Source organism: Cryptomeria japonica, chromosome 5 (genome assembly GCF_030272615.1).
Source record: "Cryptomeria japonica chromosome 5, Sugi_1.0, whole genome shotgun sequence".
NCBI lineage: Eukaryota > Viridiplantae > Streptophyta > Pinopsida > Cupressales > Cupressaceae > Cryptomeria > Cryptomeria japonica.
In genome coordinates this window covers 166394668-166420890 of record NC_081409.1, presented here as the reverse complement: position 1 = coordinate 166420890, position 26223 = coordinate 166394668, and the positions used below count along the sequence as shown (strand labels likewise).

The following is a 26223-nucleotide window of genomic DNA, read 5'->3' as shown; positions in this document are numbered from 1 at the left end:
TTATTAAAATATGGTTAATCAAGTCAAAGGAGGATATCATAAAATGGTTAAAATAAATAGAAGTTATTAAATTATTTATTGTAATAATCATGATATTGTTATGAGAATCCATCTCTCACAAGAATGAATGGAACACTTAAAACTCATTGCATGGAGATTACTCACAAAGGTGAAGCATTGAGCTTTCTAGGAGGTCACTCATCCTATTATTAAACCCAAATAATTTAATGTCAATGACTTCTTAATCTGTTAGTGAAGTCAAATGATTCTTAATAAATTTATTATAGATCCTATCTTACTGAATACAAAACTTTAACATCATAAAAAATGACACGATTGACTGGATTTTTCATCGAAAAGGACTTTATGAAATATATAAAAATCGTCCCTGTAAAAAAAAATGCTTAAATAGAGTACTTTGATATAAGGTATAATCATGTTCAACTTGTTGTAGAAATCATTTTTTCTGGAAACAGACAAGAATGGATATAATCGCGGTGGCTATAGCAATAGGTTTTGTTCTCTTTCTTCTGTTCCTTCTCAGAGACCCCTTTTCAACCAGTTCTAACCCTAATCTTCCCCCGGGCAGCTTCGGCTGGCCCCTAGTGGGTGAGACTCTACAATTTCTAGCCCTCCTAAGGGCTAACAGAGGTCAAGAATTTTATGAGCAGAGAATTAAGCTCTATGGAGGAGATATCTTTAAGACCCACATACTCGGATCCCCGACAGCTGTCTTCTACAGTCCTCAGGGAAATCGCTTTCTCTTCTCTAACGAAAACACACTCGTTCATAGCACTTGGCCTTCTTCTGTTATCAACTTGTTTCGAAATTCTTTAATCAGTAAAGTTGGGGACGAAGCAAAAGATGTGAGAAAGCTGCTTCTCAATTTCTTAAAGCCAGAAGCTCTGCAAACATTCATGGGCAGAGTTGATTCCATTATCAGTGACCACGTCAAACGTTTCTGGCATGGAGAAACCCAAATCGAGGCACTTTCTCTCTCGAAGCGTTGCCTATATGCTGTGGCTTGTTCTCTGTTTCTCACCATGGATGAAGGACCTCAGCAATCTGATCTGTATGGCCATTTTATTGACTTACTCAGCGGAATGTTCCAGATTCCTCTTGATCTTCCCGGTACTCTGTACCGGAAATCCAGAATTGGGAGTAATCATATCCGCGGAATTCTGCAGACTGTGATTGAGAAGAGGAGAGAGGATTTGGAATCTGGATCCGCTTCACCACATCAGGACTTGCTTTCCTTTCTGCTATGCAACGTAGATGGGCGTGGGAATGGGATGAGTGACGATGAGATCAAGGATAACATTATGCTGCTTCTTATGGCTGGCCATGACACCAGCGTTACCACTGTAACGATGCTCCTGAGGAATCTGGCTCTGAATCGGGACTGCTACCAGAGGGTTCTTCAAGGTATATGAGAAGTGCCCAAAAGTAAACTCCTCTGCACCCATGAATTTTTTTTTTCACTTTTCTAGATGGGATTATTGATTTGGGAAAAGTATGCAGAGCAAATGGAGATAAAGCGGGAAAAGGAAGCAAGCCAGGTGGGTTTGCTGCAGTGGGATGACCTTATGAAGATGAAATACACGTGGAGAGCTGTTCAAGAGACGCTCAGACTTTATCCTCCTGTAGGAGGCAGTTGGCGCAAGGCTATTGTAGATATCTCCTATGATGGTTACACCATTCCCAAAGGATGGAAGGTATGCATCTTCAACTTGTTGATTAATCACATGCTATTAGTGACTTCTGATTTACTTCTATTGTTCATTATTAGTAAATTCTATATTGCACTTTCAACTAGTTTCATTTCTTTTTCCCTTGAGCACTTTAATGTTCTGGGTGATCTGAAATATCTGTGAAACAAAATCGCAGAATCTGATATCATTAACTAATGACATCAATGATCTATTGGATAATAAAAGTTCTTTCCAAAAACAAATAGATTTCCGTTTCCAAAATCCTCAAGTTCGATCCCAAACATAATGTAAGAAAGAACCATTGCTTATAATTTAAAGTAACAAAAAAAACAGACTCCGAAACGATTTTAATTTGTATTGTTCCGCGTAATCAATTTGTTGTTGAATAAGCCCGAAGACTGGGAATATATAGACGCCCAACATTGAAAATACAGAAAAACAGAACGGGTCTGCTGGTTTGTCAATATGCCGAAAGGTCGAGGAGAGACGATCACAGATCTCAAAATTAAAATTCAACGGTACAATTATTTAATATTTTTGTGTGCCAATGGTATTGGTGGAATCTGAGCTCTCTTCCTTGATAGTAGCAAATCCTGATATCAACTCCCCCCAATATCAACAGTTAAAAAAACCTTTGAAACGTTTGCAACTTCTTACTATCTTACACTCTGTAATGATATAGAACTGTCACTGTACAAGTTTTTGACACCAGCAATAGGAGGTTTTTATTGTAGCTTTCTACTTCAAAGTTAATTTGTAATTTATGGCTTCAATTTCCTAGAATCTTATATTCTGGTCATGTTTCAATATGTTGCAGTTATCTTGGGTAATGAGGTCAACTCATAGAAATGCAGAATATTTTGAAGATCCAGAAAAGTTTGATCCATCACGATTTGATGGGAATGGGCCAGCACCTTACACATTTTTGCCTTTTGGAGGTGGTCCACGGATGTGTCCAGGCAATGAATTTGCACGGATGGTAATTCTTATATTTATTCATAACATTGTTAAAACTGTTGAATGGGATTTAGTAAATGTGAATGAAAAGGTGACTATTAATCCAATGCCTATTCCAGTCGATGGCTTGCCCATCAATCTTCATCACCATGTGCACACTGTTGATAACTAATTATGGATCATCAATTTCCCACATCATTCAAAGATAATCTAGCTCTTCCAAGTCATTCACTAATATGTAAGTCGCCATGCAATTTATCCATCTTAAGCTCTATGTTTGAAATACAACCTATAACGAGAATGAAGAATCTTTGGAAGAGGTCTATTGAGGTATGATGTATCAAAGTTGAACAAATAGAATATTGGTGTGTGTTAAAAACAATCTGATTTTATTGTTGGTTTCTATTTGTTTGCTTGCGTTTTAAGATTCTACATTTGATATGAGAATAAACCTACTATTAATGGCTCAAATGTTTTTGATTGTTTAACCTGTGTTTATGTAGCTAATTAAAAGAAGAAAAAGTTATAACCAGACGTACTAGTGTGTCAAGAGAATTGAATTCAGGAACTTTTCATTTATGACCATAAAAATGCCATGTTAAGAAGTCAAAATCTATTTTGAATGGTGCTATTATTGGTTATTGAGCATGAGAACCTGACTAATATTTCTATTCAAGTGCTACAAATCCAGCAAGTAGCCCCTAATGCATGTCCAAGTTCTACAAGGAAGGTGACAAGTTTAAGTGACATTTATAAAAAGAGTACAAGTCAAGCATGTGAAGAAACTCTAAGAGATGAGATAGTAAATTCTTCTTTACTTACCAAGGTTGAATTTGAACTAACATTTTTTGAAGATGAATTTAGTAATGAGGTTTAGGTGAAAGTAAAGAAAGAAGACATAATTTTCATTCACATGAATGATGTACTTTTAAGGTTACAAACCTTCCCTATGACAAAAAAATTGATTGGTACTAAATCTGCTACAAGACAAAGTACAATAGTGACGGGAGTGTAGAAAGATACAAGACAAGATTAGTTACTAAAAAATTCGCATAGAGGTATGAGATTGATTCTGAAGAGACGTTTGCACTAGTAGAAAGATAAGAGAATATTGGAATGTAGATTTCACTAGAAACTAAAAAGAAGTGAAGCATTCATCACATGGATGCAAAAAATGCCTTCTTGAATGGGTACTTGGAAGAGGATACCTATGTGGAATAAATACAAGTTTTGAAATGCAAGGAAAAATATGAAGCCTACAAGTTGAAGAAGGTTTTGTGCATCCAACAAGATCAAGAGAATTTAGAGTGAACCTACCCTTTACTTCAAAAAGACAGAAATTATATTCTTACTATAAGTTTTTAATTTAATGATTTTTTGTAAATGGGTCGTAGTTCTAAGATGAATGATGAATTCAAAATTAATAAGGTGAATGAATTTGAGATGAAAGATCTAGGTCTCATGCATTATTTTATAGGAATAGAGGTTTATTAAAGAGTGAATGGACTTGTCATTTGCCAAATGAAGTATGCAAAGGATCTGTTGAAGAAATTTGATCTGGTTGATTTTTACTCATCCTCCACTCCAAGTTCTCATGGAGTTGTGTTGTATAGAGATGATACCACTAAATTAGTTAATGATTCAACTTAGAAAAGTATTATTGGGATTTTAGTTTGTCTAACCCGCACAAGGCTCAACATTGCTACACTTTGAAAAGGTTCATTCTTGTTGGATTTAGTAATTTGGATTGGGGAGTTAATTTGGATAATGAAAATATTTTCCAAAGACATTAATGATAGGATTATTTTGAGGGTGCAACTACTTCAAAATCTTAATTAACCATATCTTGCAGGTATTGCTACACTTCTAATACTTATTCATGCAGTTCTTATCTTTGACCTTTTTGAATACGCCCCTTTTGACTTTTTAGCAAGCTTTATGTTTTCTATAGCATGAGATTTCCTAGTTGCAATTTTTTCTCTGTAATAAGCTTTGTCACATCCCATTTTTATTGCTTGTTAAATATCTATTTGTTTGAATACTAATTGACTAATTAAGGTGCTATATGAATTCTTTTAAATGATTTAGTGAAAACATTGATATTGTGTTCTACATGATATTATGATAAGTTAATAATTCATCATCTTTGTGGAATGTTATTGATTTAAATAGATAGCTAGATTATACATGATAATTATAATAATTTATCATTATGAGCTGATGTATATTTCTTAAATTATATGCAAATGATATCACAATTCTATCATGATTAATTTTTTTGATAATGACACAACTAGCAATTATGCGTTGATGTGAGGTGGATACAAGTAATTATTTTTTTCCATCTCATGTGCTAAGGGAGAGTATTATTTAGAAGAGCAAAGAAGAGAATTATAATAGGGAAATGAAGTGTGATAATTTTAGATCCCCCACACACTTGCATAAGTTTAAAACTATATGGTTAATACACTCTAGGAATATAGATGGTTTAATTGAATGCCATCATATGTTGACCTCTCATCTCTTGGTGAAATGTTGTGGAAATGGTTGTCTCTAGCCTAGGAATGTAAACTAGGAACCATTTCCAAACTCTTCCACTGGGGAAAAATTATTTAGGCTCAAATTTAGTACTCTAGGAGAGTTGGGAACTATGATTGATTATTCACTTTTTATTGTGCTTGGATACGATTAGATATGGTTGAATTGAGGATGCAAGAAGTTGGTAAAATGATGCAAAATTGAAAATATTTAATGTAAATAGACAAATATATGTTAAATAAAAACACATAAGTGCATATCTATAAATAAGCTATAGAGAGGAACTTGATGCTAAAATTTGAGAAAAATATAGCTAGTTAAGTGTGCTAGGCACCCTAGACTTGAAGGTGATTCTGTAAGCTAAAACTTTGGATTTTGAATTAGGATGTGCTTTAGATCACTCCCTCCTAAATTTGGCCAAAAAGTGTCATTTAGATGGGAAAATCAAGATAGACCTAGTATTTTAACCTAGTCAAAATGTAGAATTGTATGTCTTAGTCTACATTGTGCAATCTTGCAACTTTTAGCTACTAGATTTGTAACCTATGCACAAAAATACGGGAAAATATTATGTTGTAGAGGGGCTTGCATAATTCAAAACCTGTGTAAGATTTTCCAATTCCACAACAATAGTGATGGATAAGATCTATAGCTTACCCCTAGTAGGGAAAATATTGAAAACTTAAGAAAATGCTTGAATTGAGAAATGATACCTTGATATGAAACTCCTTGCCTTGAAACCTCACACAAAGCTTAATGTTGCTTGATAGGTGTTTATTAATTTACTCACTTATGGAGTGACACATAGCTTGATCATGATTGTTGAACTTGAATTTTGAATTCCGAAATTCAAATTTCTCCCGAATTGGCTTGAAGATGCTTGATTGAATGCTTAATTTAACTCAGGATGAATGATAATTTGATTAAATCGATGTTCAAATGAGGGAGGAAGTTGTATTTATATACAACTGAAACCTTTTTTGGGTTTAAATTTTGAATAATGTTGACATTGGGGAGCACTTTTCTAGTCCTTATTTTTCCAATTGACTTTCCCAAAGTGCTATGAAACATAGTCTAGTAGGTCTATGTAACTAGTCAAAATAGTCATTTTTTGATCTGGGACAAAGTTCAGTGAACATGGAATTATGATAGGCTTCCAAAAGTGGCCATGGAATAACCAAGGGAATGAGGCACAACCACTAATGTGAGCCCAACATGAGTGTGAAATTATATAGGGGAACAATTTACAACAATACATTTGGCTCCTAGTTTAGTAGGAATATAACCTTATTCTCATACTCTTGATAAAGTAGAGAATAGCATACAAAGACTTTCATCAATACAATAGAGGGAAAAGACAAAACCAAGCCCCTAGGACATATGATTTTATCAGTCTAAAATATCGAGATAAAAGGGGGAATGGGAACACCATATGTTACACACACATATGGAGCATGCAAGAATAAAGTGGGGTACATCATCTCAGAGTTAGTAATAAATTCTTACTAGTATTTTTAGCATTGATATTTTGTGTAGACTTATCCATGACAAAAGATGTATATGTAGGCATATTGGTCAAAGGTGTAGGGAAAGGAATTGAAGGTTCAACTTGGTTTTGAATATTTGAATGTCTAAGAACTTGGGAACAACTTCTCAATGCCATATTATTGTGATCTATAATATGAGATATACCACACAACGCTTCCTCACATTTTTCATCAAGTTGAATCAATCTCCTTAAAAATTTGATTGAGGGGATTACCTCTCCACCTAAGTTTTATTGACTCACAAATTGCTAAAGATCTTCAAATTCCTCACTGAGATTGCCCAATTGCTCAATAGTCACTTGAGTTGAAGAGTCATCCTCATCATCAGAAGCATGAAGGTAAAGATTCTCAAAAATGTTATGCAAGTTAGATATTATATTGAAAAACAATTCACCCAAGCTCCTAGGCAATAAGTTAGTCAACTTAGGCTCCATACCCCGCCCATACCCTAAGCGTTTAAAATTTGTGAAATCGCAAGTCTATAACTTCCTCTCTCAAGACATTAGATTTGGGATAATGGGTTATGAAACTAACACACAAACATGGAATACATATTAAAATAGATATTTACTCACAATTCCTCTTATGCAATTGATAATGGAAACAAATAAGATTATAAAATATAATTTTCTAATAGAATGATAAATTGTCCACTTCATTGTACAAAATAAGTTGTCTAAATGATAGTTTTGAATAATTAATGTCTTTGTATATAAAAATCATATCCAATAGAACTCAAATTTGAACATCCAAATTATAAATTATTCAATGAACATGTCTGGTTCACCAAAATATAAAGGGGTGAAATGGGTTCACTAGTCCAAACATGAAAACCTGAAATGAAACCCATTCATATCGACTAACATTGGAGAAACAACCAATAGGCCTAGTTACAAATACTTGGGAGAGTTGAGATCAATAATTAGTTATTTCCTTTTTATAATAGATGCAATTGGATAAGATAGAATAATGAAATGCAAGAAATTGGGCTAATGATGCAAAATTGAGAGTAATCAACATAAAGAGTAAGCTACAAATCAAATATGTGGACTTTAAGTACAACTAAGAAAATAGGGATAACAAAGGAACACACATTTTTAACTTGAGCCTAAAAGTGTTGGACTATGTGGCTAGGTATGTCCCAAAGGTGTTTGATGAAGATATCAAAAGATATTCAGGATCAAGATCTCACTATGAATATCTCCCTAAAATCTTATAAAAAAAGTGTTGGAATAAGTGGCTAAGCCTTAGTATCCCTTGTTTTCTACTTCTTTAAAGTTTGAATCTCTTTGTCTTAGCTTGCACTTTTTGAATCTATATACCTTCTCAGCTAAATCTAAAATTTGCACATAGAGTAGAGGGGAAATGGTGTTTGGTTGATAATAGGTTGCCTATATCAAACCCAATGTTTGTAATTAACCCAACAATGATGAATAGATAGAAAGGGAAGCTTACCCTTGTAGAAAAAGGGCTAGATTTAGAATAAAATGTTGAATTAAAATATTATACCTTCATTCTTGAATCTCCCTTTCCTTGAATTATTTATTAAAGGTTGATGTTTCTAGGTGAGAACTCATGCATGTCTTCACATAAACTTGATCGTAAATGACATCTTAAATCTTGAAAATTTGAAGACATTACCTCTCATTCACTACCTTAATTATGCTTGATTTCTTACTAAATTGAATTTCTTGATGTGGAGTGAATTCCTTGATGAGAGATGATGGAGAAATATTTTAGAGGAGGGGATAACACTTTGTTTAATACCAAACCTCATGAAATGTGTTAAAAATTATAAAGAAGGACAACATTAGCTATTGTTTCCCTCTTAATTTTTTTCAACCATTAGAGGGTTCAAATTTGGGCCCTTTTTGCATGGACTATAGTGCGTAGCACCCTAGGTTCCCTAGTATAGTCCTTTTGTACTAGGAAAAGGTCAAGAAATAAGAGGAGAATGCAAAGACCACATATTTGATATTAGTTTGATAAAAATAAGGCATAATCAAGGGATGAAAGGAAAAAACACTAAAGTGAGACCCAAATGTGCATGGAATTATATGAGGTACAATTTACAACACTACAATAGGATATTTACACATGTATATGTGATGTATCCATGGGTTAGTTAGTGTGTAAAGTTTTATTTGTGTATGATCCATTTAAAGTATATCTATATGAGTCATGCATGAACTACTCAATGTGTATACTTATCCTGTATGCATGTGTAGACAACTAAAATTGTCCTAGCCTAATTAAATAAATATTTTTATTTATTTATTTATTTTATCCTAAGACTTCTATTAATTAACTATATTTTAATTTATTTAATTAATTCATTAATCCTCTTCTAGCCTTTCCCTATTTAAATAAATAGGGAATTTATTTAATTGATCCCACCTCTTCCACTAAATAAATAAATCTTTATTTAATTAATTAATTCATTATCTTTTTTCTCCATGACACTTGTCAATCATCTCTTAATTTATCTTTAACCACCCCCGTAATTTTTTCCTATTTTCTATACCTACCTTCTAATATAAGCCAACCATTTATCCTTCCACCTCTTAATCCTAGCCATCCATTTGTATGGTATTCTATATATATATATATATATAAAGTGCCTACACACTTTCGAATTATATATGCAACCACAATATGTTTTTTATTTAGACCTTGTGCACACATAAAAATTGAGAGCAAACATAATCAATATCAAGAAATATTGATAGAGTGAGGAAATAATGGAGATAAAACCCTATGAGCATATGAATGGTATAATATTTCATATATGATGTTTTCCATGTTTTTGGGTTCTTCATTGGTGTATGGTGGATTTCATTGTAGAACTAGGATTTTATGTGGTTGAATCTTATTATATTTTACAATAGTTTGAATTACTAATCCATCACACACATTTTGGCATGCTTGGTGGGACATGCATTTCTATTAAATTTGTGTTTTTGAAAGTTTTTGTAAGCATATATTGTTTTTTTGCAAAAAAAATGGAGACTAAGCCTTTGTAGCTAGGGTTTTGGAAAGCTTTGATCATATCTCATAAATGGCTAGAAATGTTTGCACCAAATTTTTTCTATAGATTTGAAATGGAATCAGAAGGTCTCAGTTTAAATATCAGATTTTTTGGACCAGTTTTGAATTATTTATAACAAATTACTTTTGGAACTAAATTAGTGATTTTGTTGGAGTTTCTTATATTTCTGGAAAGACCTCAAAATTCTAGAGGGGTGCTATTCTTTGTGCATTTAATTTTGATGCAAAATAATTCGTGAAGAATTAGAGCTTTGAAAATTAGGGTTTTGAAATTATTTGTTCATATCTGACAAATGGTGGTGCTTTTGTGTACAAAATTTGTTGTGTAGGTTTGAAATTTTATAAGAAGTTCTTAGTCCAAAAATCAGAGTTTTGTGATCAAATTAAATTATTTATGATTTTTCATTAAAAAAAAAAATTGGGAGTAAATTAGTGAATGTTTTGGATTTTCTTATATTTATGGAAATATATCAAAATTCTAGATGTGATATCATTTTTCTTTTTAATTTTGATGAAAAATAATTCATGAAAAATTAGATCTTTAAAAATTAGGATTTATCAATAAATGTGCTTTCTAGGACTCAAATCAAGGCATTTTTCTAAAAAAATTACATTTTTAGAAAGCTCTTAGAATTTTAGTAGGAGTTTCTTTTTTGTATTATAATATTTAGGGTGAAGACCATTTGCAATAAAATCATATCTTACTAGGTAGGTCAAAAAAATATAAATAAATAAATAAATTTAATTTATGTTCTAGTTCTTTTGATTGCAGATTGGGGTAATTTTGAAACTATTAATACATTTGTGTTTGTAGGGGTAATTTAGGAGAACGCTTTTTTTTATTAGAATACAAAGTACTTCCATTGGTGCACTAAAAAGAACAATAGTTTGAAGTGTTTGGGAACTTGCTCAATCTATTGGAAAACTCTAGGTGTTTAATGAAAGTATCCTGTCCACTTGCCTTCGCAGATCATGGGTGTACAAGAAATCATTGAACATCTCTTTCTTTAGAGGGTTTGCCTCTTGATTTGTGAGAGCAAATGGTCTAAGTGGTACTTTCTTCTAGTCTTCTATATATATAATGGTGGGCATGACGAAAGTCATCAACCATCTTGTGTTGTTGTTTTGTACCAATGAAAGTTTCCCTCGGTATTGCTAGTGAATAGATTTTGTCTTTCTTTTAATTAGATTGATTCACAACAACGTTACCCTCTTTGAAAGACAAAACTTCAACTAAATAGTTGGGTAAGTGTAACATATACTACTTCCCTCTGAATTTTTTATAGGTACAACTCCCTCCATTAGTTATTCAGAGAATAATCTAATTAAATTTAATTGGTATGCTTTTAACCTGAAAGCACGTAAGGCTACCTATTTCATTCTTAGATGAGAGGCTAATGATTTACACATATTTCAGAGAAAAAATATTCTTCAAAATGCTTCAACATAAGAAATGGAAGTGATCAAAACACCAGTTTGACAGTTCATAAAAATAGATAAGAGAAATAAAATCTCTTTTCAAGCACATATCTTTTAAAATCTTACAGGAAGGAATCCCAGAATAATAATAATATTTTGCATCAGAAAGGCGATCACTGTCATTTGATTTGATCAATATATGCAAAGATATATCACTACACAGATTCAAAACTCAAAGGTTTTCCTTCTCCCAAAAACAATATGATCATATATATATATATATATATATATATTATGTGACAAAGACACAACAATACATGTATAAATCCTTTTCAATTCCAGATTTTTAAAGTCTGATTACTTCAACAAAATAGAACTTCTAAAAACTATAAAAACTAAGTAAAAACTAATAGAATTCTAACCAAAATCTAACCCCTATTCTATCTATCTTAATCTAATTTATAGTCTTTAGAACAGAGGAGGTCTCCCTGAAAACTCGACCTCCTTTGACTCAGTTATGAAAACTAACAGAGTATATTTGGGACAGATATCCTAAAGTCATTTGCAAGATCACGAAAAATACATAAAATAAAAACAGAGCATTATCAACATGTTATGCTCCTTTTCCATCGTCATCTTCTCCTCCACTTTCCTGGGCATCGTGGGCAGTTGCAAGTTCCTGGATTATAGATTGGCTCAGATTCTTCATAGCATTGATTTTTGCCTTTGTGGCTTCTTTGTCCCAACTGTGCTTCACCATTTTCTTGGTATGCTTCGGTAATTGATCCTTACCAATAAATGTCATGGACTCGATCTGGGCGACTTCTGTTATATCTTTAGGGGTGAAATTTCTTTTAGCTTTAAATTTCTCCATGTATAGCCGGAAGCCTTTATCGCATCCTGCGTGTTCAATCCACAAATCCCCAGCTGTCAATCATGGTCTGAATTAACCACTTTTTTGTCATTAACTAAACTGCATTGGAGGTCCTGAAGTTCATAAACAGAAGTCTTGGCATCAGAAATCACAGACTTGAATGTGAGTACCTGCCACATTATAGTCTTTTTCAATACGAAGAGTTGACATTCATCAATTACCAACTTGATTGAATGTTCTATCAGGAATCTGGTGGCTCCGTACTCTTCTATTTTGGTGAGCCTAGGCAAGACATTTTCCCATTTATGTTCCTCTTTCTCCCATGGCAAATTTTGGTTTTGAATTTCTGCAATGAGGCTCTGCATCTCATCGCATAACTTCCTGGAGCTTGTGATATACTTTTCTCCATCTTTAATTACTCCTTCAATCCATCTCTCCACAGCCTCTGCAATGCTTTTAGCTTATTGAACCTGACTCATTAGCTTTTTATTCTCTGGTGAAGTAGGATCAAAGCTCTTTGTAGCATGGGTTATGGGAAGTGCTCCAAAGCAACCGATGCTATCAGTGAATTGAGCGAGAATGTTTATATGCTACTTTAGCTCTCTCTTTTCCCGCCCATCTTTTTCTGACCTGGTGAGCATTTTCTTAGCCGATGCCTGGAAGAAATGATTATCCGAATCCCTACTCATGTTCCTGAGCTCCACCTTGGTGATCTCAAAGTCCTCTGCACTGAATTCCTTCTCTTCATATTTGGGCTTGTAAGAGGCAATCTCGGAAACCCACTTTCCATTTCCTTCATAATTGTCCAGTCTAGTAGTTGTTTTGAACTTCTTTTGCTTGGGGCCTTTCTCTGTGTACTTAACTGCCATTTCCTGAATTGGGATGGTCACACGGATGAAACTCCATTTTTTGTTTACTAAAGTGGTTAGCCACTTAGGAGTTTCCCTCGAACTGGTTGTTCTTCCAATCACCTTAGGGGGTGGCATCATGGCTACGGTTACCGCATGGGAATCCATGGTGTTGACAATGTCACTATCAAGATCTTCAACTTCAAATATCTAAGCATCAAGAATTTTATCCTTTGCCTCTATATCTTTGGTCTGGTCCATTCTTTTCTGCGTAGCACTTCATGACATGGTATGTTGAGGAGCAGAGAAGTCCAGAGCTAGATTAGGCTTGTGCCTAATGTGAGATGGCTTTTTATCCTTACCTGCATAAATAGGCATAGAAGTATGATTAGAAAAATGCTTTGGTGAACGTAGAGTAACCTCACTATTTCTCATGGAGTTAGACTTGGAGCCTAATCTCACTGCTCTCTTCCAACCAACCCATTCTACGGTTCTCTCCAAAACCCTTTTTGTTTTTAGCTGTATATCATCCTCTTCTTCCACATCCTAGTTGATGCAGGACACTACCGTTTTAGCTTGGTCTAAGTATCCGGGTTCAAACAGCTCCAGATAATCTTCTTCAAGCCCATTTATGTCAAGCTTCACCTACAGTGAAATTACTTACTCCAACACCATTCTCATGTTTGCCCTCTTGAACACCTTAAGCTCATCACTGCAATCTTCCCAGAAGTCCTCTAGATGTGGAATTGGGAGGTATGACATCAGACCAAGACTTTGTGAGAAACCTTTATTGTCAAAGCCTTTTCTTTCATGGTACAGTGGAAAATTGAAGTTTTTCAAGTCCGCTCCAATGATCAAAGCACCTGACATTGACCTGCAGGATAAAATACCCAACTGAATAGGAAAATGATCCTCCCATTTATCCCTGGGTTGAGCCTTCTTAATCATGGTAGCCAACTGCCTACAAATCTCTACCAAAACAAAACAATTTGAACAAAAATGAGGTTGCTTGAAGGGCTCTTCCTCAAAACTGCCTACTCTTATGTAGCAAAAGCGAGAGAACTGGATAAAGAAACTACCAAATCTCTTCACTAATTCCTGTGCATCGTCAGACATCCTCTTGGTTTTCATGTTCTTTAATTCGTAACACAAATCTCCCAGGAAGGCATTATGTACTCTCCTAAAGTCTTGCAGTGCCTTATCCTTTTGTAACATAAGGTAAAAATCATATATAGAGACCTCTCCCTCAGTGAGCTGCTTAGGTATTCTCACGATCTCCTTAACACATGCCAAGCAATATATCAGATATGAGGACATGAAGAAATTTTGCTTGAACTATTTGGCCATACTCAGCTGCTCCCTCATGGAATCTACAATCAGCTCTGCCCAATCGAGGTATTGCTCTCCTTCTAGTACTAGTTGTACATAGCAATAAATCCAATCATCAAAATTGTAGGCCTTCGCCGAGCCTCTGACTCGGTGCAAGAGTAACATGACATCATGAATGTGGGGAAGCATATGGTTCTTGTTGGGATTCTTGGGAAACCTGGAGCCACCACTTTGGGGAACCTTCAACCAATATTTTGCTACATTATTCGGGTGTTTGGTTCTATCTGTGTTGAACTCAGTAATTGATTGGGTAGGAGAAAAGTTTGAGAGCTAGTAATCAGGTAGTCTGAAAATGGAGGAAATAACTTCATGGTTAATGGTAAGGAGGGTTTCACCATTATCTCTTCTGATGGTCTTGGAAATTGGATCATACCTAGCAATGCACTCTCTAACCAGTCCTGGGCAAGGGATAGCTGTGGGGAAGGTTGCCGCTTCTATGAGACCACTACTTAGAATTTCCACACCAAAGGAATCATCAATTCCCTTGAACACAGTTTCCTTTAAAACTTCAAGATTTTCCTCTTTTAAGTCGATATCACTGACTATGGGCTCCGTACATGCAAGACTAAAAATGTTCCCGAAAATGTGCAATGTGGACTTCATAATTCATAAATGACTAGCCTTATTTTCTCAACAAACCTTATTATGAGAGAGGAAAAGCAAGTAAAAATCACTAGAGAGGATAGGAAATAAACTCACCTTCACAATTGAGAGCAATCAGACGACTACCAACAAACAAACCTTCTATCCAAGAAAAGTAACTCCGCAGCAATGAGGAACAAATTTTCAGAGAATTAATCCCTTCATACCTTATAGAAAAAGTAGCGATACACACTTATTAAGTGCATTAATTCCAATTGTCAGTTTAAATGTGCTAAGCTTTTGGATTGGACATCACATGCACACATTGAATGCATGGCGGGATTTTTTGAGTAACCGCCAGTTCTCGAAATGATTACTTGCCTCAAAAACTCAAACAGTTGACGTCACCCAAGATATGGTTCAATCTTCATCATACATGGCAATAAGTGCACCATCATGTCTTTTAGCTCATGGGATCCACCTGATTTGAACACACATGAACAATCTGAATCGACTTCACAAGAGTTCAAGTAGTTCAAGGTGTACACCGCACCAAGAAAATTATCTTCTAAAAGGATTAACTATGTTAAGTGTTGTTGACCTTTTGAACTGCGTTGAACATGTTGAACAACTCCGAACCGTTTGAACTAGGTTCAAATAGTTCACAACCTGGAGAGAGATGATATGACACATCATCGAACATGACCATTATAAGAACTGCTGCAAAACACTTTGAGTAAATGTTAGTATGAAAACCTCCTAGACACCTAAGAACCTGTGGAACCTAAATGAACATTATGAACTTGCTTCAAAAAGGTTCAATGAGTTCATGGGGTTCAAATCACTCATTAAAACTTAGCGTTTTGGATTAAAAGACAATCTACAAACAGATTAAGGATTGAACTGAGGAACTCCAAGAAAGATAAGGACTTCAAATAAAATTTTATAGGGTGATTTACTCTTGTTATGAAGGATGAATGACGAAGTAACAGGTATCCATGCGATGAGTAAAAACCCTTGTTCTAAGGTTTGGGAAGCCTCTTAAATGAGCAAAATGTTCCATGTATAGATACTAGATTACCCTGAATTGTGACTAAAAACCTTATTAGTGGCCCACCCTATTTTGTCTTAAGACTCCCTTGAGATGAGACAAAAATCCTTGAGTTAGCATAAGATACTTGTATTTTTTAAAGGATAGGGTGATTGGATCATCCTTGTCATCTTGGAGGCCCCTAGTTATCCTTTCATGCAAAGAAAAAATAGTGTATACACCCATTAAGGTTTTCCTACATTTGAGTTGATAGAGATTATAGGTTGTGGGATGAAGTTATTGCCATGAGACCTTGATCTTAGGGCTAAGAAGTGTATTCAATTGTGACAAGACCCCTGAAAATTGGGCTATTTTGACCTATTGAACATAAACATTGTGCCAATATTCGGACAAAAAAACACTTTCAAACATTGTGACATGCAAATTTGGTCACACATTGAAACATTGGAAAACTGGGATAGAATTGAGGAAAAAAAACTAATTTTTTTGGCGATAAACACGTGTGTGGATTCATATTGTGTTTGTGGTTAAGAGATTAAAATATCTTCTAAGGTTGGTTCCATATGATTCCATTTAGTCAACCATCATCTTTTCATGACTTTTTATTCACTTTCAAAAATTTCCAGACATCATTTTAAAAACTTCTATTCACACTTTTCAACTAGATTCAAAGAGTTGTTTAGTAGTCCTTATCATTATATTGTAAAAACATTTTAGACATCCCTAAATGACTCAACATTAGATTTATCATCTTGGGTACCATTTTAACATCTCAAGTTAATGTCAACTTACCTATCCAAAAGTTTCATCTTCTAGGAAGCTACACCTTTCTTAGATTATCTTATCAACATTGGAACAACATTCCAGGACATTGCAACAACCTCTATATTCCCCTTCTATTTCTAGAGCTATCTTATATTTTCATAACCAAATCTTTCCATTTGTTCGTCCACATTCTATTTTAGCCAAGGTCTTTTCATGGTTGAAACGTGATCCCAAAAGTTTAGAAGACAAGCTGAAGAAGCTCAAGGATCTTGAAACATGGATTCGTACACATTTGATGATGAACACTTTTATAATCCACAACATAATGCACAATAGTTTTACAACGAGTCCTTTACAAATAGAAAAATCCAAGACCACATGTCTGACGCAAGATTTAATAGGTTGCTTAAGACAATTTTTAGAAGAGATTGCCAAATATTTTTATACATGTTGTAGACGTATAAAAATGACCATATTCCTAAATGAATATTTATTGTTCATTTTATTCTCATTCCTCTATTTAGTGAAATCTAATTTAATTAAATCACCCACATTCTTCTATTTAATTAAATAAATTATTCAATTTATTTATTTAAAATTCACTTAAGCTCTTTATATCATTTAATTGAATAAATTATTTTATTTAATTAAATCCTTTCCCTCTACTTTTTAATTAAATTTGCATTTAATTAAATAGTTCACCCCAATTAGGTAAATCTAATTTATTTAAATCCCAAACTTGCAACCAAATTGAAATAAAGCAATTTATTTTAATTAAATCCTATTATCCCTCATCCACTTGCATTTTCCTACACCTCCAACTTGCCTCCTAACCCTCTTCCTAAATTCTTCTAGAATACCTCTAATCCTAATCAATTAACCTAAACCCATAAATTATCCCCTTTCCCTAAATTTGAGGAGGTCACTTCTCAAATTTGGAGTAAAGTCTTCCAAAGGCATTAAAGCCTTTATGCCTTCAACAAGCTAACTTGTTGAAAACCCCCAAATTTGGAAGGAGTCTTACAAATTTTTCCCCAAAGTCTTCAAACCATTAATGGTTAACTAACCCTTAGTGGCATGGTTAGAGACTTTTTGCCTAACTTAACCCTCATCTAACCTAGTGGTCTCATCAAGCATTCATTGCTTTGACCATGGTTATCCCTTTAACCTTTGCACAAGAGTTTATCCTTTGGGTAAAAGATTTATCCAATGAATAACCTTAACCTAACCTTAACCTTTACCTTCTAAGGTAACCTTCATGTCTTCTCAAAGAATTTAATGCTTCTTACCTCTCCTCTCAAGTAGTATTATGTTGACAATTGTCACCATTTCATTGGTGAGAATTGAAAACATGGATTGATAGCTTTCAATCCTAGCCCTTATTAAGATTATCCAATCTTGACCATTCACTGCCCTATTTTTCCTATAAATAGAGCTCTCATTTCTCCATTTCTATCATCCAAGTCTTTATCATCACACTTATACTTAATTTTAACAAGCATTTAGCCTCTCTTTGCAATATAAATTAATCTAATAAGCATTTTAGAGTATTTCTATCATCTTAGATTAAGTCATAAAGCTAGTATTTTAACTAACCTTGTCATCTTATCATCTAGTTTAGTTTATTTACTAGAATCATGCATAAATAGGATGCATTCATACTAAATTCAATCAAAAGCATCCCTTTTTCTTGCATTCATCATCCCTAAGTCACTTTGCTCAGTGATCTAAGAGCAAAGGTATTGGCTTGAGGGACCTTGTGAGATAGAAAACCATGGAACACTCCTTGGGAATTTGAGTCATTCCACATGGCTCCATAACTTACACCAAGAGTCTCATGGGTGTGTGGGCAAGTCCTTGAAATATTTTCACATTTTTCATTTCGTCGAACTGCTTTTCCCGCATACACATGTTAATCCAAGATGGTGCAAGATTACCCCATGACTTTAATGTGACACAAATTTTGGAAGAAGATCTTAATAAAGCTAATGGTAATGATGGTGGACCTAGACATGATTATACCATACTTGAGTCACCTTCATCCCTCTTTCAAAAACCTAAAATACCTAATTCTTACACTCATGCTAATTATCCTAGAAAAGCTCATGAGAAACCCCATGCACATACATTTCATGGCCGAAGGAATACAAAATCTCATACTTAACAATAAGGTGATACTCAAGGACCTAATTGTGATAATACATATACCAAAATACCACACACCACATTTGATCACCATACACAAGATCACACTTACAATACCAATTACACACACGAACATGTTACATATAATTGGCCAATGCCTAGTGCACCTCATTACAATTACATACCAGGTGGCTCATATAGAAATTACAATCCAACACCACCTAAATAGATATATGGCCAATATCATCCTTATATGCAATATATCCCTCCTCCTCCTGGTGGATTAGGCATGGGGATTGCTCAAAGAAATAGGGCACCACCTAGTAATGATTTTCAACAAAAAATGGTAAGTATGCAAGCACCAACCAAGAATCACACAATTCATGACATATTTCCTTATCTGTTTGACAAAGTGTACCAATGCCTCCTTTTCCTCCAAATTTTGTGGTACCTAAGTTTGATAAGAATAAAGGAAAAGGAGATCCCAAGTCACACATTAGAGAACTTTTATTGGCTTGCATAGAGTTGGCAAGAGAAGACTCTTACTTAATGAGATTATTTCCACAAAATCTAGGTGGATGAGCTATGGATTGGTTTTTGCAATTACCATCTGGGATCAAGTCATGGGGTGAATTGGCAGAAGCCTTTATACAACATTTCTCATACAACATTGAATGTGAAGTATCAGTGACCACTTTATGCAACACAGAGAAAAAAATATGAAGAATCCTTTGTGTCATTTTTACAACGATCGAGGAGTTTGGCTAGTAGATGCACTTGTCATGTTCCACAATAAAAGGATGGTTGAGATGTTTACCCAAAATATTCAAAAAGACATTAGATATGACCTTCATAAAGAATGTTCATCTACATTCCAAGAATTTATTGAAAATGCTTTATCTATTTGAGAATGTCCGCATTGAGCAAGGCATAGTTATCAATTTATTTAAAGAGAACAAAGATGAAGGAAATAGGAAAGGTAAACCTCAAGTTTAGAATAAGAACAAGAATATTGTCAATAATGGTGTTGTGGATGCCAATGTGATCAAACCAATGATAAGTTTTCCTAGTGCTATTTCATCTACTAATCATGTAAATACACAAAGAGCACCAAGACCTCTAAGAAAATACACACCTTTGGGAGAGCCAATTGAAAGTGCATTAAAAAATTTGGTCACCAATAAGGTCACTACATTACCAAATAATCAACCAATTGAGCTAAGGGTAATACCTTCATGGTGGAATGACAATGAATTTTACAAATATCACAAGAGAAAGGGCCATAAGACTAGTAATTGTCACAAATTGAAGAATCTCATTCAAGATCTTATTGATGATGGCACAATACAAGTTGATGGTCATACTTCCAATGAAGAGAATGGGAGGGTCAAGGAATAATTTTGAAAAAATGATAAGGGAAAGATCCCTAAGATAGACAATGATGCCAATTACACTAATGTGGCATATGATTACCTATCAACTATATTAATAAATTTAATAACCATATGTCTAACATAACCATAAAAGATAAAGCCCTCGAATACAATGTCGTGCTACTCAAAGGGGTAAAGTTACTTTACAAGGTGCTACATCCATAATGATGATCATCCAATAGCCAGTATGACCTTGCAGATCAATTAGGAAATACACCCATTCTTATTTTGATCCTTGAACTTTTGCACATTTCACCCTCACACAAAGCTATTTTGGACAAAATCTTGTGAGAGACATCTGTCCATACTGATCTAAATGTGGACTAGTTTCAAGCCACGATGGGACATCTTTGTATCTCTCATTGCCTTACATTCACTGAAGAAGATCATGCATCTCCAAAAAAACTACACAATGCACCACTTCACATTGAATCTTTCCTCCATAAACACCACATAAAACAAGTCTTGATAGATGGAGGATTAGCTCTCAATATTGGCACTTTAAAATTTATCTTAGCATTAACATTATTAGAAAACATAATATGGATTCTAGAAATAAGATCACTACAAAATCATATGATGAGATGAAGAATGCTCCTCAAAAGGAACAGTCACTCCACCTCTAAGAATTGGACTAGTAACAAATGATGTGGTTTGCCAAGTCCTTAATATTGATCTCACGTACAATATAATTTTGGGATGACCTTGGATACATGCAATAAAAGTAGTGCCTTCAAATTATCATTAATGTATCAACTTCCCACACGACGGAACCAAATTCATGGTTAAAGTTGATCCAAACCCATAAATGTATTGCAATAATCTTTGACCAAGACCGTCAACAATACTCCCTATAAATCGAGAAGCCAGTCCATCTTCAGCATATATTGATCTTGAATCACTAAAAGCTTCCACTTTTGTGCAACATGAGCTCAAGGCCAATAGCAAGGTTAAGTACATGGGATGTGGTGAATATATCTTTCATTTCAATCAACTCCCACTATCTCCTAAGACATTTGGTCGACAAGATTAGGGCATTGTGGATAACCGTGTCATAGAGGATGATTATCAAGCATGAGAATGGTGAAAACAAGCCCAACTTACAAATTATGCACCATCAAGAAATAAATATTGGTGTCCATGAGAAAGGAACGCTATAGCTCTCACAACCTATAAAAAAATTGCAAGGTCAAGGAATTGGGTATGAACCACTTGGTGTTATGGTTATTAATTCTAAATGTAAATCTCCTATAGTGGTACAAGCATCTATTGATATCAATAGTCCTAAGAGTGATTCCAGCAAAGAATCCATTGAAAATGCCACCAACTCTTTTGAGAAGTCATATATCCTTACCATTTCATTTTCTCTTTCCATTTCCATTCCTCTCCTAGACTTGGATCAACAAGAATCACAAAAGCCCTTATTCATTGAGGATCAAAAATCAAGCTTTGATTCTAAAACTCAAAAAAAAAGAGAATTTATTTAGTCCAAATCAAAATCAAAATCTATTAGACTCTACAAAAATCAAAGTCAAGAATAAAAATCCAATGAATAAAAAGGAACAAGAGTTGATCTCCCCTTATACTAAATTAATTGGGGGCATAAATTTCAAAAAGTCAAAAGACATACTTATTGATCCTAAGTCTCCATCAAGTCATCCTACTTTCACTTCTTCCCAAACTTATAAGCCTTTAGCTCACAAGAATTCATTCGATACATCTATCTCCCTTGGCAGTACATCACATCAAAGGACCTTTAATGGAACTTCCTTAAAGGGCTTTATTCTTAAGGATGCCCAAACTTCTTTAGGTGACATGCATATGGGCCAACGTAGTCCACACACTAGCAATTCTAACTTATTTCATTCATGAAGTAAGACAATCAATGGAGATACACATGATTCAATCAACGAACGAGTTCTCTTGCACAATCTTATCAGTGATAAAGACTACAGAGTCTCCTGCTTGTAGGACTTCAAATTGCTAGATGAGAGTACACATAATGCATTAAATCACTTGAAATTATCTCAACAACGCATGAGCTGCATTTATAATCATAAGGTGGAACCTCACACATTTGAGGTAGGCGACTCGGTCATAAGAGAAAACCCCAAAAATCAATAGTATAGAGAGAAATGGGGCAAATTTGAACCGCAATAACTTGGGCCTTATGTCATCACAATACTTTATATCTTAGGTGCATATTAGTTATCAATGGAAGAAGGAGAACCATTGGATGATCCTATCCATAGCATGCATCTTTGCAAGTTTTACACAACTCTTTAGGGAATCGTTTTGAAAAATACAAAAAATGTAAAAAATATTAAAAATACAACAAAAAAAAGAAAGAAAAAAATTATCTTTGGTGATAACTTGGCAAATTGAAGCCTTGTGACATAAAAAATTAAAAAAAGTAAAAAAATCAAAGAGAAATAAATTCATCGAATGATGAAAGCCACTTCAGTGGTGTCCTGGGCAAGTACCATAGTAAAAACTAGGTTGCCGACGCCATGTAGGGACTTTTGCTCCTCCCTCCTTCAGAACTCAATTTCACCCTTTCACTCTACACATACTCACAACCTATCATTCCATAATAAACATGTACATCCCCATCATGACATGTTATTGATCTACCTAAGATTTGTTTGTCATCCATAATAAACCATTTCCACATTTTCCTTTCACCCATAATAAGTCAGATCCTATCTATAACTTTGGGGCATATCCTAAATCTAGTAATGGAAGTGGATCCTTAACATCGCCAATTCATAAGAAATTTTGGTTCTTCTCTATAATAAAGCATCATTTTCATGGAGTAAGTTGGTTCTAGATAAGACACAAGCAACAATGAGCTTTCAACAAATCAATCTTTTTGCAAACTTTGACTACAACATGAATTTTTGGTATTATCTATCCTTTATCAAGATGACAACATTGTGACCAGATCAAACATGTTAACACATGTGGCAAGAAGTATTTGTGACTTAAATATTTTAGTATATATTAGTGCCAAGTCTTTGATTTTATTTTGATTTGATCTTTTGTGGTGTCATGCTTCTTACGCTTCTCAAGGATGTCTATGGACTAGAGTGGGTGAGATGGGGCATGATCACCTATTTATTGCTTGTCAATTGTTTCTTAGTAACACTATGACTTGTCCAAGCATATGAGGACACTATGGGTTTAGTGTGAAAATTAGAATTCCTTTCTTATGACTATCTGATCTCCATGCAAATGATACAATGACTATCTAGCTCAAACCTATATTTGGATGGTCACAACATATTTTCCATAGTAAGCTAAATGATGATAAATGCACAAGAAGCTCATTTCACCTACATATCTTCTACATTTTTTTGCTCGATTTCTTCATTTTTCTTTCTCGCATGTAGCCATGCATCATCAGACTGAGTATAATGACACACAAAAAATAAAAAACTTGTATACATCCTACATCACCGCATAGTTAGTCCTGCATATGATCATAATATCATTATTGTTGGTGTAAATAAATATTCATTATGGATATTATTACACTTTACTTAAGTTAACTTAGGATAATGCATTTCTTCATAGTTTGGATTTGAGACACTTAGGGAAGTGTGCACATAGGGATAGAGCTTGTAGGAGAAATTCCACCTTTTGTGGTCTTGTTTTGTTGTTACACTCCACATTCGGTGGGTCATCCACCTCTTGTGGAATATTATATTATTTCTCCTACCTACCCCTATTATTTCTTACCTACCCTTGTTTCTCATTGAGCCACATGTCATGATTGTGTGCTCGTACATTCATATGGCCTTGCCTATATAAGAAGGCCTATATTCTTTGTATTGGTGAATCTAGTTGATCATTTTCATATTGATGAGAATACAGTTTGTTGTCATTTTTTGTCTCTATTTTTATACTTTTCATTGTGCCCTTGATCTTGGCAAAATCTCACATTGTATTAGAGCCATTGGGGCTTCATTGATTGGTTTTTGGAGACATCGTGGAAGGCTTCTATTTTTGGATCTGAGGAACTATGCTTTTTGGAGGCATCTTTGAGGGTTTTCAACCTCACCATTGCATCCGGGAGGCCATTTCCATAAAAATTGAGTACAAATTCGACCTATTTTGGTGAAAATTGATTTTTGGGTGTGGAGGAAATTTTATACCCAATTCGGGCGGTACAGTATGGAATTTTCGGATATTTTTCAAAAAATAAAAATAAAAATATTCTGAAAATTATTTCCTAGTTTGAAAATTTTTTTTGAAAAAAAAAAAAATTTGAAAATTATTTTTTGGGATCCGTACCTTCTGGCCAGTCAGCAGCGCCCAGTCAATAGCGCACAGTCAGTGCCCAGTCAGCAGCACCCAGTCAGTGCCTAGTCAGCATTTTCTTTGGAAATTTTTAGACCCCTCTTCATTGAGCAGTTTGGATTTTTGGGTCAACTTTGGAGGCCCATAACTTGCTCAATTTTGCTCCTTTTTGGGTGCAATTTTTTTTTATTTGGGCTAATTTTTTGTGCTCTTCGCAGTGGTGTGGTTATTTTCTAGTTTTGGTGCATAGGGTTCTCAAAATTTTCAGATTCTCTCAGTTGTACCTATCCAATCCTCAATTCTGCAACTTCAAAGGCCTCGTTTGAGCTCATACGACCTCCTTTTCAAGTGCCATTTTTTTTTTAAAGTGCATGTTTTTTCATCTACTTTCATAATCTATGATCACATTTCAGACACTTTAAGTAGAAATTGCACTTTTAGATATTGGTCTTATTTGGCCTATTTGGTACTTGTAAATTGCTTGGATCTTAGTTTAGATCTCTTGCATTATTAGTTTTAGTCTCTTTTGGCCTTATTGAGGTAGTTGTAAAATTAAAATTAGAAGTCCACTTTGCCATTTTTTGCAAGTGGCCCATTGTACATGCACTAAGTATAAAGAGCCAAATCATCACTTTTGGGGGGTTCTTTGATTGAGTGAATTTGGGGGGGTGTATTGTGTGATTGTGCCTCTCTTTCCTTGTTCTCTTTCATTTTTGTTGCAATGAGTCCTCATAAATTTCCACCTTTAACTCCACATAATTATGCATCATGGAAAATTAAAGTATGGAGCAAATTAATGGAAAAAGGTCTCACACATTACATAGATGGAACAATAGCAACACCACCTAATCCTAAAGCTGATCCTAATGCTAAATTAGAATGGCTCACTAAGAATTGCATGGCTCTTGGAACTTTGCACAAGTATGTATCAGATGACCTCATCTTTCATATTGAAAAGTGTACTACAATCAAAGATGCTTGGGATATGTTTCAGAAATTGTATGGTCAAGTTGATGAAATCAGAGGTTATAAGATTGACAATGAGCTCACCAACTTGGATCCCAAGAGTTTTGATACAATCCAAGATTATGTCACCAAAGCAAATGAGCTAAGAGCAAAGCTTAAGGATTGTGGAATTGACAAAAAGGATGCTCAGTTGATATTCAGCTTGTTGGACAAGCTTGCACCAAAATATGCAGCATTTGTGTCTAGCTTCCAAACTCATCGTTTGACAGTGGGGAGTTCCTATGTTATGCCTTCATTTGATGCTTTCACAGAAATGTTGATATTGGAACAACCTAAGTTGTTGAACATGGGGTTTCTCAAGTCTTCAAAGTCCAAGGCTTTGGTGGCTAATCAGGGGAATCAAGGAAGTCAAGGCAAAGATTCCAACAAGAAGAAGAAGCAATCTAAGTCACAGCCACAACAGGAAAAAGGACAATCATCCTCTCCATCACAAGGCGATTTTTCATCCTCTTCCAAGAAGGGGACACCACCTAAGAAGGATAAGCCAACTTGTGCATATTGCAAGAAGTATGGTCATGATGAGTATCGATGCCACACAAAGCAAGTTGATGAGTTAACTAATCTTCTTAAGAAAAACAACATCAACT

At 34.6% G+C, this 26223-nt stretch overlaps 1 protein-coding gene across 1 annotated transcript; it reads left to right on the top strand.

The window, feature by feature from the left end:
* Nucleotides 1–482: 482 nt before the first annotated feature.
* LOC131041131 (cytochrome P450 716B2-like) lies at nucleotides 483–2841 on the top strand. Its single transcript, XM_057974111.2, has 3 exons — nucleotides 483–1425; nucleotides 1522–1715; nucleotides 2530–2841. Exons 1-3 carry the CDS (start codon nucleotides 483–485, stop codon nucleotides 2839–2841), a joined length of 1449 nt encoding a protein of 482 aa, XP_057830094.2.
* The last annotated feature ends 23382 nt before the right edge of the window (nucleotides 2842–26223 follow it).